The sequence below is a fragment of the Salarias fasciatus genome, chromosome 10 (genome assembly GCF_902148845.1).
Source record: "Salarias fasciatus chromosome 10, fSalaFa1.1, whole genome shotgun sequence".
Classification (NCBI taxonomy): domain Eukaryota; kingdom Metazoa; phylum Chordata; class Actinopteri; order Blenniiformes; family Blenniidae; genus Salarias; species Salarias fasciatus.
Window position 1 is genome coordinate 5,095,820 of NC_043754.1, and position 13,924 is coordinate 5,109,743.

The window sequence follows — 13,924 nt, forward strand, 5'->3', positions numbered from 1 at the left end:
GCGCTGCACTGGCTGAATGGCCCATTATTATTTTGTAATGACTGCACTGTTTCCTTCCCTTTATGCTACGTCTTTGCTGTTGTTTGCTCACCTGCGCTGCATATCTGACCTGCGCTGGTGTGTCAGAGCTGCGCAGCTCATAGCAGCGATTGATTTCCCCACAGATTGTTTACTGATGCATCAAGCCACACTTGGACAGCCAATAACGCACAGTGAAGATCATACTATTCATCACGTGAGAGCTCCAGCATGCGTCAGCTTGTGTGCCTCCCTAATTGGCTCCTAAGCCTCTTATGGAGCCGCCACTGCTCGAGTGGCGTAGGCTGGCCTGAATAAACAACATAAGGAAAGAAAAAAAGAAAGAGAGAGAGAGAGAGAGAGAGAGAGAGAGAGAGAGAGAGAGAGAGAGAGCACAGAGTGTACCGAACATCGCAGCTTCAGAGGTGGACTACATTGTACCTGTAAAGCACAAGAAGAAGCTTTAAGGGTTAACACACACACACACACACACACACACACACACACACACACACACAAGGTAGGGAGGATGAGGTGTGGCTCCCATGGCGCTCGTAGATGGGGGGGGGGGTTCAGGTTACTACAGAGAAGAGAGACAAATCAGGACAGTGCAAGCACCTGAGGGACTGCGCGTGCACACACACACACACACACACACACACACACACGCACAGTCTTGTATTTCTATCCTTGTGGGGACCGTCCATTGACTCCCATTCATGTCTAGCCCCTAACCCTGACCCTTACCCTAACCCTAACCCACACCACAACAAAGCCTGACCCTAAAGAAATGTTTTTGCACTTTTACTTTTTTCAGTAACAACAACATGGTCAAGAAAACACTGTTTCTCCTACTTAGGACCGGAAAAAGGTCCCCACAAGGCACGTCGTTCCACGTTTTGCTATCCTTGTGGGGACATTTGGCCCCAACAAGGATAGAAATACAAGAACACACACACACACACACACACACACACACACACACACACACACACACACACGCGCACGCGCGTGCGAACAAAAGACATAAAAAGAGGAAGATCAATAACGTGCTGTGTGAAAACTCGGATCTCGGTGTTTCCACATTTCTCCAGGTGGGTTTAATCCACACCATCAATAATCTGCTTGCTATAAAAACTCTGAGAGGAATGAATCCACACAGTCCTGTGTGACGAACGGTAACGTAAACGATGCTGCTTCTCGCACGCCGCCTCACACAGCCACACAACGAAGCTGCAGCCGATCATTAGTGTCGACGCTTCTTCTCGTTCTTCTGTCTGAGTCTGACAGGTAAAGCGCTGCAATATTAGTGGCTACATTAAACCTCTGCATCCATGTTGAGACTTCACACTGCTGGCCTGGATCAGGATTAAAAACATCATAGAGAGGCTGGTATCAAACTACAGGATTCCTGTGAGGTGAATATTTAACAGACCGCAGGTTTTCAGGTTGGACGGTCCTCTCACTGCGGTTTATCAGGTTAGGAGGGAGCAGGACACTAGTTTTTGGTATCCAACTGGCCTCAAAGTCATGGAAAAAAAATTCAAGTTTGTCATCACAAATACTCAAGACATCAAAGAAAAACCTTCAATTTTGACTTTAAAGTTTATTATGGTGCTGTAGTACCAGTCCGGCCCACTCTAGAGGATATTAGATCATATGTAGCTAACTAAAATGTGTTTGACACTTCTGATGTAAACAGTCTGACTAACTAATCACTTTGAATTCATCTAAAAAGAACTGAAATGAAACGCACTGTTCCAACAGTGTGGCTATGAATACTCAACACTTTCTTTAGTCTTTAGAAAAGCGTTATCTTAATCTTAATTGATTCCCTTGGGGAAATTATTTCTCTGCATTTAACCTATCATATTCATTGATTAACCTAAAGTACACCTGCTAATAGAGCGGAGGCCGGGGGTCAAAAGCCTTTATCACGAACCACCAGCAATTATCACGCATGCAATATCCTTTTGAATCACACTGCAGGTAGTTGTGCACTATGGAGAGCCAGTCTGATGACTGAAAAACAATGGCAGCATTTCTTTTTCCCTCTTTTGCTTCAATTTTGTGCATTTTAGCAAGAAGAAATCACACAAAATGAAAGAAAAGGTTGATCAAAGTGACTTTGGTGTGAGCTGTGAGGGCCGTTCTGGGTGAAGTTTGCACGTTCTCCCTGTGTATATGTGAGGTTTTTTGTTGTTTTTTTTGGAGGTTCCTTGCTTTCCTTCCATAGTCTAAAAGCATTACAGTAACTCTAAATCTCCAGGATGCATGAATGTGTGTGTGCTGGTGTTCAGAATGTAACCAGTTGGCTGGATGGATGGATGGATGGATGGATGGATGGATTCATGGACGGATGGATGGATGGATGGGTGTGTGGAAGATGATCTGCTCTAAAATCTGAGCCACAGCCGCCTCACACACAGCTAAAACTTCTCAACGTGTCCAAATCTTCTGGAAAAAAATTCAGATTGTCTCATTTGCTAATAGTTTGTGCAACAAAGCAATCAGGGCTTCAATAATCAGTTCTGAACAAGCCGAAGAAGCTCCTTTGGGGGGTGAAAACTGAAGCCTGGTGCTTCAGTCAGACGAGAGCAGGTGCGGGCGTGACTGGATGTGTTTTGTCTGTGACGGGCCGCCGTCAGACGGGAGGGGTCGTGGAGGAGTTTGGCAGCGGCTGGCAGACAGTGAGACGCTCAGCGGGGGGCGCTCTGCTCGGGCTTGATAAGAGCCACGGGGGCATAAGCTTCATCGAGCAGCGACTGATCAAAATGAGCACGAGGCCACAATAGACCAGCTGGAGATCACACACACACGCACACACACACACACATACACACATGTCCGCCATCCCGTTCTGGAACTGTCCCTTTTGGGGAAGATTCAGACGTACATTATTTGTGAGGCAGTTGTTTATCACACAGAGAGAACAAGCTCTTAAAAGTGTGTTGCGGCTGTAGCCTGCTCTCAGCACCTCTCTGTTCGGGGGCATAGGACTGATTAAATCATGTATTACTTTCATGGTTTATTTAATTCTCCTGCAAACTGAAGGGGGGCGTGTGGAAAAGTGCAGCATCAATAAACAAACTCAGATATTTGGTGGCTTATTTCTGTGCAGTACGTTTCCCGATGGATGCGCCACATCAACAAAACCACAGAAGACACTATTGATTCTCCCTAATCAGTTTAAATTTCATCAGATGCAATTTTGTTTAAATACTTTAGTCATATTTGAAAGAAATGCTAGTATTCCACCTTGCAATACGTAAATAAACATGTGATTGGTGCAGCAGAGTACAATTTTAATACTGTATGAAGCCAAGGTCATTAATCTGAAGATGGACTGAAGGGATGTGGAGATCACGGTTTGCCAACAGATTCCTCAGATCAACATGGAATCTGTTTGGCATTCAATGAAGAAATGATCCACATTCACTGAACAGTTTAGTTCTGAACTGTGTTGGAAAAAAAAAAAAAAAAATCAAAAACTGTGAAGAATTGATTTGGCGGTGGAGGCTGACCACAACAAACGTTCATTCTGTACAGTCACTTTCACTCTGCAACATTTCGGAGGTGCTCGATGTGAGTCTGATCGTCCTGCTGTGCTGCGAGAACATACAAGCACCGGGAGCAAGAACCAGATAACCTCCTCCTCCTCCTCCTCCTCCTCCTCCTCTTCCTCCTCCTCAGCCCTCTTTTCCACATGGCAGCTCCTGCCTACATGCAGAATGCGGGGCTTAATGGAGGGGAGCTAAGTCCTCGGGCACACTACCAGATAAATGCTGTGCTTTCTCCAAGAGATGGCCGCCCGCGCTGCTTTCGCAGGATTCACTGGGGCAGAAAGCAGCGAGGCCGAACCGTGACGGCGTCGTGCCGGCCACCTGCAGCTGCGCTCCCGCAAAATCTTTCTGACTGGCAGTTGCCGTTCGACTGCAATGCCAAAACGGACGCGGTAGGTTCCGACTCACTTTTGACGTTGAGGTACATGGACTTGCTGACGTCGGCGCCGACGTCGTTGCTGACTCGGCACAGGTAGAAGCCGCTGTCTTCCTCCAGCACGTGTTTGATGAGCAGCGATCCGTTGACCAGCACCTCGATTCGAAAGCCTGAGTTGAGGGCGATGGGTTTGAACTGCGGGACCCCGGCACCTGTAGGATGAAGTAACAGATCTGGCCTTTAGGGTTTGAGCAGAAAACTTCTAACTCGACTGAGGGTTCCAAACTTTTCACAATTCATCACATTTACATCTTTGAAGGCAAACTGGTAATATTTTCTTACTTTCAGTGCATGAAAAGGTGGTGTACAGTGACTAAATAAATCTATAAAAAGAAAACAATAGTTTAAACTGATGTTGCAACAAAAAATCTGAAGATATCAGAAAAAAAACAATTTCCTCCAAATGTCTAAAAAATTTAAAAGTAAAATAAATAAAGAAAAACATCTTTCCACATGTGTTTTAAATTAATCATGAAAGGGTATAAGAATTGAGTCAATTATTTCCATTCAACAGATCATCAACCAACAACAGCAATGGAGCTGCGTTTCTCTAGAGTTTTATAACGTTTCTGAAATTCTTTCCTGAAAATATTTTAAAACTTTATCAAAACAGACTTTCTTATGTAACTATGTTACTTTATCTGATGCACATTTTCTCCTGCTTTGGTTTTATTGAATTTTTGTTGACTTTATTCCTTTAATGCTCAAAACTGTGCAATTTGTCAAAATGTTTCCTTGTTCATGTTTAACTTGTTTCATTGCTTCATGAACTATTTACCACTTTGCCAAATTATTCTACCCTCTTTCACTTTCTTTTAAGGCCTTATTATGTTTCTTCTGTTTAAATGACTTCTTTTGTTTATTTCTTTTTTGTATGAAAAGTCCTTCAAAAATAAAGATTGTGTTTGCTTGCTTGATTGATTGATTGAACTTAGGCTTCTTTACATAAGAGTTCAAGTCAAAATGCTCTTTTTTTTTTTTTGGGCATTTTCACTTCAGAAAAGATTTGCGTCAGATTTGCAGAACAGCAAGGTTCTGAAAACCATGAATGCGGGAGCAGCAGAAACATTGAAGACATTGCTGTTATTGTCCATCTACTCGTGCAAATGCAGAGGAACTATTTACTACAGTCGTGGCGTGAGCGTGCAGCAGCATCATTTCCTTGGAGACGTTGTTGAAAAGTTGTTTCCTCTCTGAGCACCGTTACTGTGTCGACAAGCCAAACACAATTCAACTTTTGCATTTTCACTTGAAAACATTGTGTATGGGTGAAACAAATATAACTGGATAAACATATCATTTCATGAAACACCTGAAAGCAGCTCATCGATCAGCAGCTGATCAACCGTCAGTCAGCCTGATCGATTCTCCTTCAGTTACATCAGTCTTCTGGTATTCTCCTCCTCCCTAACGGAGCTGCAGTGAAGCTGCTGCAGCTGTCTCCCGTCTCACTGAGCTTGTTTGGACTTGTGGTGGGTGTTTTTACATATTCAACCTCAAGGCTGTGGACATTGTGTTGTGCTGGTGTTCGCAAAAAAAGATTATCTACCGTAGAGAATAAGCTCGCTGTAGGACCCATGAAAGGAAAAAAAGGTCTTATCTCTCAATTCAGCACGATTGTCAAACACGAAGAAGGGCAAAGTCTTTGAAATTTGAAATCTCTGTGAATTTGGAGTGTGTTTACCTTTGGAGTATTCCCACTGGATGGTGGGAACGGGATAGCCTTGAGCCGAGCAGTTCAGGATCACCGCCTTCCCGTAGATGCCGTCCTGATCTTTAGGCTGCACCACGAATTTGGGAGGAACTGCAAGGGAAGCAGCCGTCAGGTCAGCGTTTCAGCGTTCAGCGTCAGGGACGACCGTCTGGTCTGACCGGAGTTCCCTCCCGCCTCACCTCGGACAATCAGCTGGCTCTGGTGCTCCACCGCCGCCGCCTGGTTGCGGGCGATGCAGGTGTAGTTCCCGTTGTGCATGAGCGTGAGGTTGGAGATGCGCAGCGAGCTGGTGAAGTCGATGTTGTCGATGGTGACGCCCAGGCTGGCCGGGATGGGCCGGCCGTCCTTCTGCCAGGTGATGAAGACGGGCTGGTCGCCGGACATGACCACGCAGGGGATGAAGACCCGCTGGCCGATGGAGAACCGAGGGAACTCAAACGGGTGGATGGTGGGCGGGACTGCGGAGGAGACGCATGGATTAATATTCTAATTATTTAGCATTGAGGCTGCATCATTTTCTGTTCTTCAACCTCAGTCAATCTACTGACTGGTCCGTTCTCAATTCAACGAGAGAACAGAATCTTGCAGAAACATTTAGAAAACTGTTGGCAAGTAACCAACATCATAACTTAATCAATGCATTGCTGCAGAATGAGCAGCTTTGATCATCGTGAGGGCTGCAGAAATCCCATCCCCTCGACCAGAATATCAAATTGTAACTAAACTGTGGAATTATGGGAATTCCTGTAATGAAAAAGAACTAATTTTATGTCATTATTTTTTAACCCTAATGCTTGTACTTCATATTTTTCAGCTTGAAATAAACTCAGAAAGAGTAATTCGGAGTAAATTCTGTTCAAACTTCGGTCAAAAGAATTTAAAATTAAATGAACCTATTATTACCTGTGAAATCAAACAACAAATAACTTTTGGAAGTTGGTTTGTCTGATCGACAGTCCTTCGTATGATAATAACTACCCAACAGCTTAAATAACCACTCTAAATACATCTCTATGTTAGTTGTGTTTTAGAAAAGACAAAAAAAAAAAACCTGATTCCTTGTTCATGCGACCAAGTTTTAACGTATTGGTTTTGTATTTCTGTTTCAGTAAAGTTTTGCTTTTACACGGCAATCAAGTAAAATGTAATTCCGTCTTTCCATGATTTGGCCTCGTCTTCAGTAAATTTTGCAATAGCCACGGTTGAGCTGCTTGGTGAAGCGCTCCCATAGAGCCTCATTAGTCGCCACTCTGCCTTCATCACCTTGCTTCCTGGATCTCAACACTTCGCTGTGATTGTGCGGGAGACGGCGTCTCGCCTCTTCCCCACGTGGAGCGGCTGATTCTCCCCTCCGACAACATGCACGTTAACGCTCGCGCTCGCTCTCTCCGGGGACGCTGTAGCCATCGTGAGAACCAGATGCTTTAGAAAATTAATGATTTAAAATAACATTGGAATAAGCGGCACTTCAGCGCTTATTTAATTCACAACAAAATAGGCATAATAGGCTCCTGGGGATTCCCTCTTGGCAGCGGTGGAATGCTAAGCAGCCGAGAGGCAAATTAGCCGAGGCGGAGTAGCGGCGTAGCTTTGTCTACGCTGTGTGATTTCCCCCCTTGCGCACTCGTTAGCACGTCGAGACCCGGAGAGAGAGAGGGAGAGAGACAGAGGTGGTGATGGTGGAGGGGGGAGGAGGGGGAGGAGATGTGCTCGCAACAGCCGGCATTTCAAATTATGCAGCGTCACCGAAGAAGGAAAGCCATCTGAGGTTATCGCCACGCGGCCCGTATGCAGATGAGCGGCGGATAAGCTGCCGAATGATGGAGAAGGCGCTTTGTTTTTATTTACAGATACCTGAATTTTCCTTTACATATCTCCCGACAAGGATTTAAAGATTCCCGCAGGACGCTTTAATTCATCTTTGGAACGTGACGAGCCAGCGCCGGAGTGCTGGGTCAGCGTGCGCGCCGATAAAGAGATTCCCGTTTGATATTCACGGGCTGGGAGATTAATGACGGAGCAGCCACCGGTGTGCTCAGCCAGTACTGCAGTGTGACACTCTGTGTATGCACATCTCCAATAAGTAGCTTAAGCTGCTTACTTGACACCACAGATCATGATGGAGTATCTGTGATTACACACAGCAAAGCCGATGCCATCTTTTACATATTCCTGACTGCTGGGAGGGCGCATGGCTAACGTCTGGCTAACTGTTCGACTTTAACTACTTTTCACAGTTAATTCCTACAGACACTGTCTTATAATCAGAGTCAGCTAAAGAAGTTAGCGTTAGCGGCAAAAGTAAGCATTGATAAGAGGCGAATATAAGCATTTAGAGTGTGAACTGTGTCACTAGAATACCATAAAATAGACTTTATAGACTCAATTTACCGGTCCTTCAATGATCAGGATGTAAATGATTTTTTAAAAAAAACCACAGATTTAGATGATAAAAAGCTCATCCTGAAAAGTTGGACGAATTATTCATTTAAAGTGAAACGCTGGAGTCTGGCAAGATATGAGCAGAATTTGCTGATATTTATGATATCAAAATTGTTAAAAAAATCAGGATATATGGTCCATATTACATTAATAAGAATCGCACAGCTTCAAAACTGAAGTGAATTAAACCATATTATGTCTGTTATTATCCTCTGCGGTCAGGTTTTATGCGCCGGAGCATTCACTCCAATCAACAATTTTTTAGAGAAATTGGGAAGTTCGGTATCACTAAAACTTCCCCCTGCTAATCGTTTGTTAACTATGACCTTATACTAATGTGAGGATTTTTCTTCGCTCCTCCCTCCAGCCGACGGCCTCCTACCTTTCACGGTAACGTAGACGCTCTGGTGCGTGGACAGCTGCGGCTGCACCAGCACGTTGCAGGTGTACTCCCCCTCGTCCACGTCCTTCTGCACGTCGAACAGCTTCAGGGTGCCGTTGTTCTCGAAGGCCCGCTGCCGGTGGTTGTACGGCAGCAGGTTCGAGTCCTTGTACCATTTGATGGAGTAGTACGGGTAGCCGATGACACGGCAGTGGATGTACATGTCCCGCCCAGCGATGGCAGTGAGGTTCTTCATTGGTCTGATGCTGGCAGGCCCTTGAAGGACACATTGGAGAGACAACTCTCTTAAAATGATTTTGAGGCAGGGGTGGCGGTGGAAAAGATAGCTGTGCTGTGTGTGTTTTTTAAGACACCACAAAGTTTTACATGCCTTGATTCGTTCTGAGAGCGAGGAAAGGAAATATTAGCAAGAACTCTTTTGGAGGTTTTTAGAATGCCTTAGAAAGTTTTCTTCTCGACTTTCAGAGCTACATTTATGCAAACCAAACAGTCGCAGCCTGAGAGATCATTTGGAAAGTCAGATTAGTTTATCATCAGTGCAACAAGGGAAAGGAAACTGAAACCAGTGGCAACAATAACAGATGCAACAGCAAGCACAGCTTTAGCTACAGTGCTGGGAAACTAAAACTGACAGGCGACTTAAAGAAACCTTAATGGATGCCAAACCAAACCCAATAATGACTCACAATCAGCATCTGACACAGTCACTATTCAAAACTCGAAACAAACATCTCCAAACAATTCAACTTGGAAATAGGTTGTGTCCCTCTGACGTTCACATTACTGCCTGTCTAAACCACTTTCCAGACTTTCCTTGACTAAAGTCATACATACGGGGACAAAGAGAGGGGCAAACGTTCCTTAATTTACATCAATTTAAAGTCACAAAAACCTTCAAGACACAAAATCTAAACAGTACATATTATAACAATAGCAAATGGGCGTCAACGTCTCAAGAAATTTGATTTAAGGAAATGTTTAGGGCGAAGTTTGATCTTTGGATCACCAAACGGTAGATGTTTGCTTTTTAGACCGACAGCATATTGAGTATATCTCAGAGTATATCTGAGCTGAATGCCAAATCTGATTCCATCCTTTTGTTTTCACAGCAGAAGCATGGAACAAAGCCTGAACGTCTTTTCAGTGGTCACAAGATCGACTCAGTGTCAGACACGCTAAGAGTCAAAGTCAGTCAGAGCAAATTGTCCTGATCAGAACCAAACACTGACTATTGGGTGCGTCACCTCTATGCTGCCCCCCTCTGACAAGCATCCGCGTGTTGCGATAGCTTTCACATCACATGAAGCTAAGATCAGAACCATCACTCATGTCATGGGCTTCAGTGAAGAGCCAACAGAGGAACCAAAAGCCTTCCACAGCTCAGGGTCTATCAGGCAAATGGACTGTCGGGCTTCTCTTTAAAGCACCGAGGAAGACACTTTAACTAGGCACGGTAGCATACTTTGAGCACAAGCATATCCTGGGTTGCTCCTGTCTTTAGCACGATTAGGGAGCCAACGATGTGAGAAACAGTCATTACACTTCCTCCACAATGTCACCTGCAGAGATTTATCTTCATTGCTTGGCCGCATTCAGCATCCGCAGATGCTCGCTTAGGGGCCGGAGGATCGCCCTATTTAGCCTTACAGCATGCAAGGGTGAACCCAATCAAATTAAACTAATCAGTGTGCAGAAAGTACCATTCCCTCTCTGCAAAAGAGAAATACTAATGGCTTTTCGTCGAGCACAGAAAGCTGGAATGCCACGGCTACATGACAACAGCAATCCGGCCAACCGTGTCCCTGCAGAGAGCACAGAGCAGGGCAGTAAAGCACTGGTGCTTCCAGTAAATCACGCTAATGGTGTCCCAGTATAAAGCCATCAGCAGGTGTTCGGTAGGGCTGACAAAAGGCAACGCTGACACCACTGACTGTTGATGCTGAGAAGAGGATCTTCTCTACTCTGAGAGGAAAGCGGTGATGCATAAGAGTTGAAAAAAACAACTTACTCAGGCATTCTTTAAACATTTGCACATCTGGGTGCTGCATCAGCCAATTAAAAGCCGATCAGAACAGAACGATTCAAGACATGCTGGAGTGTATATGTGATGGTGTGCTGGAAGAGTTGATCTGACAAGCACCTCTTACGTTTATTCGCGCCTGGTAGGAAACGGTCCCGGCCGAGTTGTTGCAGATGCAGCGGTACACGCCTCCGTCGGGGACCTGGGTCTGGCTGATGTTCAGGTGGCTGACCACGTGGCCCTCGCTGTTGGTGTAGTAGGAGATGCGATGGCGGCTGTCCCGCACCACGGCCTCGTCGTCCAGGGTCCACGTGACCCGGGGCTCCGGCGTGCCCTTCACCGTGCACGAGAGCGACACGAACTCGTTGATGTTGTAGACCTTCTCGCTGAACGAAGCCAGAATCTTCGGGGTTCCATCTGGAAAGCGAAAGAAGGACAACACAATCGAAAAAAATTGAAGAGGAAATTTAAAAAAAAGCTTTCACGAAATAGATGCATCGCCTTGAAGGAACCTTATTTGAAAACATGTATTTTTTATTTGTCTAATGCAAGTATCTGGTATGGCAATGTTTGAAATGCACAAGACTACAATAAATCGAAGCACTGAAGGACTCAGGTATTCACGGCACATTGCACCTCTGAATGGTGAAATATTTGTGATTTTGGCTTCACAGATTTTTAAATATTTTCAAGACTTAAGTCTGAAAACTAAGAGAAAAGATGTTAAAGTAAGCTTGTATAGCTTAAAAAAACATTGCATTTCAATGTCTTGATTCTAAATAACGAAAAAAAAAAAAACATCTCTTAAACTAGTTCAAGCAATTTTTGTGTAAAAGTACAGGTAATTACCGCAGACATGAGGTCTTCTTGAACCTTTATAAATCCACCGAATGCCATCGACGTTTGTCACAAAAAGGTCAGTGCAATGTCATAATTTCTGAACCGTGTGATTATTAAACTGTATTTTGATGCAGCTGCAAGAAACCATTTAACATGCACTGGATTTCTATATATGTGGTTTTGAGTGACGTGAACACCTTTCCAAAAGCAGTAAGTCTAATAACATGAGAAACATAATCCAGCATCGATACTGACCCACTTTGCAACAACGGCGGAGTTATCCGCCGCTACCTGCTCCCACCCACACATCTCTCACAGCTCTGACCTTCCAGTATGACTTGAACGAAGTCCTGAGCCGACATCTTGCCGTGGCGGGCGAAGCACTGGTACGCCCCCCCGTCGCTCTTGGCCATGCCGGCCATCACCAGGTTCTCCCGGTTCTGGCCGGTCATGCGGACGCTGTTGCTGGGGTAGATGAGCTCCCCGTTGCGGTACCAGGACAGCTGGTACTCCTCGGAGCCGGTGACGCCGCAGGACAGCGACACCTGGCTCCCCACGCTGCCCTTCACCTTCCGCGGACTCACCGCCACCTTCAGAGGCTCTGCGGGGGAAGACGCCGGCGTTTATTTTCTAAGAGTTTCATTTCGCTTCTGAGTCAGTGAGTCCCTGAGCGCTCGCTCACCTTTCACCTGCAGCCTCCCGACCACCTCGGCGTTGCCATAGCCGTTCCACACCTCGCACACGTACGTGCCCGTGTCGCTGGGCTGCGCTCGCTCGATCAGCAGCCCCGTCACACTCTGTCTGAAGCGCGTGTCGGGCTCCAGCGGCCGGTTGTCCTTCAGCCAGCGGTATTTGGGCGCGGGGTGACCCGAGGCCTTGCAGGGCAGCTCCACCCGGTGAGACGCCATCACCTCACGGCGCTCAAAGCTGTCCAGGATGTGGGGCGCTGAGTTGGTGGGATCTGCAGGGAGGCAGGGTGTGGGGCATGAACATGAACACGCTTCTTAACCAAGCCACGACGCTGGAGTTCAATCTCCACCCAGAACCTCTGCGAAGGAACTGTTTCCTCTCTGGAAACTGTTTGATTTTAACAGAGAAAATATTCAATGGGAGATTTATTTTCATTATAACACAGTATTAGTAGCTAAAAAATGTTTTCTACCAAAAATTGTAAATTTTAACAATTTATTATTGTTATGTATTAAGATACTTTACATAATGAATTGTAGAGCAGTACAACAGGTTATCTATAGAATTTGGTGTGTGTGTTGAGGTATACATAAACAGTATATAGACAAATTCAAATGAGTATAAACTGATTTTTTTTTGCATGTCTCTGAATTTTGTATATTTTTTGGCATGTCTGAACAAACTAAAAGTAGGCATCATAAAGTACTCAATAAAGTATGATGTAGATTTTTTTTAGTGATCTGATATAACAGTCCAAGATGAAGTGCATGAACATATTTTCCCATTTTGTTTAATGTGTAGGCCTATATGTTCTGCACTGTAAATCAGTGTGTCTGTAACTGAATGTTGTCTCTCTAGTAAATGAGATGTGTTAATGGGACTACCTGCACAGATAAAGACTAATAAATAAGTAATATTCACTGTATTTCTATGTATGAATACCGAGACAAGGTTAAACCCTGCAGTCTGTATCAAGAGTTGATCAAATGTAACAATATTGGGTAAAATCTGGACCACCACGACTGTTTCTCAGTGGAACTGGTTTTGAGGATTTTCTCCTCGGAGGGGAGGATGGGGGGGATCTTCAGTCCTGAAACCCTCCCCCAGCCTGGCAGAGTGCTGCTGACCTTTATCACATGTCGTCCCCTCTTTAATTCAAGAGTTTTTTCCTGTCATCCTCTATTTTATTCAAATGACCCACATGGCCCTTTTTTAACAGGCTCACATTTATTACCATATGGTCCTCTGTCACACGGTCGCCATTTATTTAACCCAGCAGAATCAACAGTTGAAAGCCTGTTGGACAGCAGAACACTGGAGGGCCTGTCTGGGTTTCATCTCACTTTTATTTAAGATGAGACACGAAGAGAGAGAGAGCTGTGCTATCACACTGGGACCAACATACCTATACATATTGTTAAGTTAATGGCTTGAGTTTGTGTATTTTAACATGAGTGAAAAAGTCACTTTCTTCGTATTTTATGAAAGATGTTGATGAATCGGTAAAACGATGTAGCTGTTATGCCAGGCCATGAGTTGGCGCTGTTGTTTGTTTTGTTCATGAATACATTGACTGTCATATAAAACTACTGGGGATCATGATGCTCTGGAGGAAAACACTGCTATTGCCACTCTGCTCCTGCATGAGCAGAAGAACTGTTCACTGTGGCCGTAGGAATGTGTAGTGGCAGCGTTTCAATTGAAAGTGTAGTGGTGTGAGTGAAGGAACCGTCTCATCTCAACGCTGTAAATTAAGATAATTCGTGCCAACAAATTTAGCTGATTTAATGGTGGAAAA

General features: G+C 44.8%; 1 protein-coding gene across 5 annotated transcripts in view; it reads right to left on the reverse strand.

Moving 5' to 3' along the window:
- Window positions 1–13,924, reverse strand: part of dscama (Down syndrome cell adhesion molecule a) — a 103,986-nt gene that overhangs the window by 23,399 nt on the left and 66,663 nt on the right. For 4 of the 5 annotated variants that reach the window (XM_030101609.1, XM_030101610.1, XM_030101608.1 and 1 more), the window contains 7 exons: window positions 12,119–12,397; window positions 11,762–12,037; window positions 10,717–11,013; window positions 8,556–8,831; window positions 5,911–6,189; window positions 5,702–5,821; window positions 3,990–4,169 (listed from right to left, as the gene is read on the reverse strand). In XM_030101609.1, the coding sequence (XP_029957469.1) occupies window positions 3,990–4,169; window positions 5,702–5,821; window positions 5,911–6,189; window positions 8,556–8,831; window positions 10,717–11,013; window positions 11,762–12,037; window positions 12,119–12,397 (1,707 nt within the window). Of the gene's footprint in view, window positions 1–3,989; window positions 4,170–5,701; window positions 5,822–5,910; window positions 6,190–8,555; window positions 8,832–10,716; window positions 11,014–11,761; window positions 12,038–12,118; window positions 12,398–13,924 lie in introns of those variants that run through there. The other variant, XM_030101612.1, reaches the window with a different exon arrangement.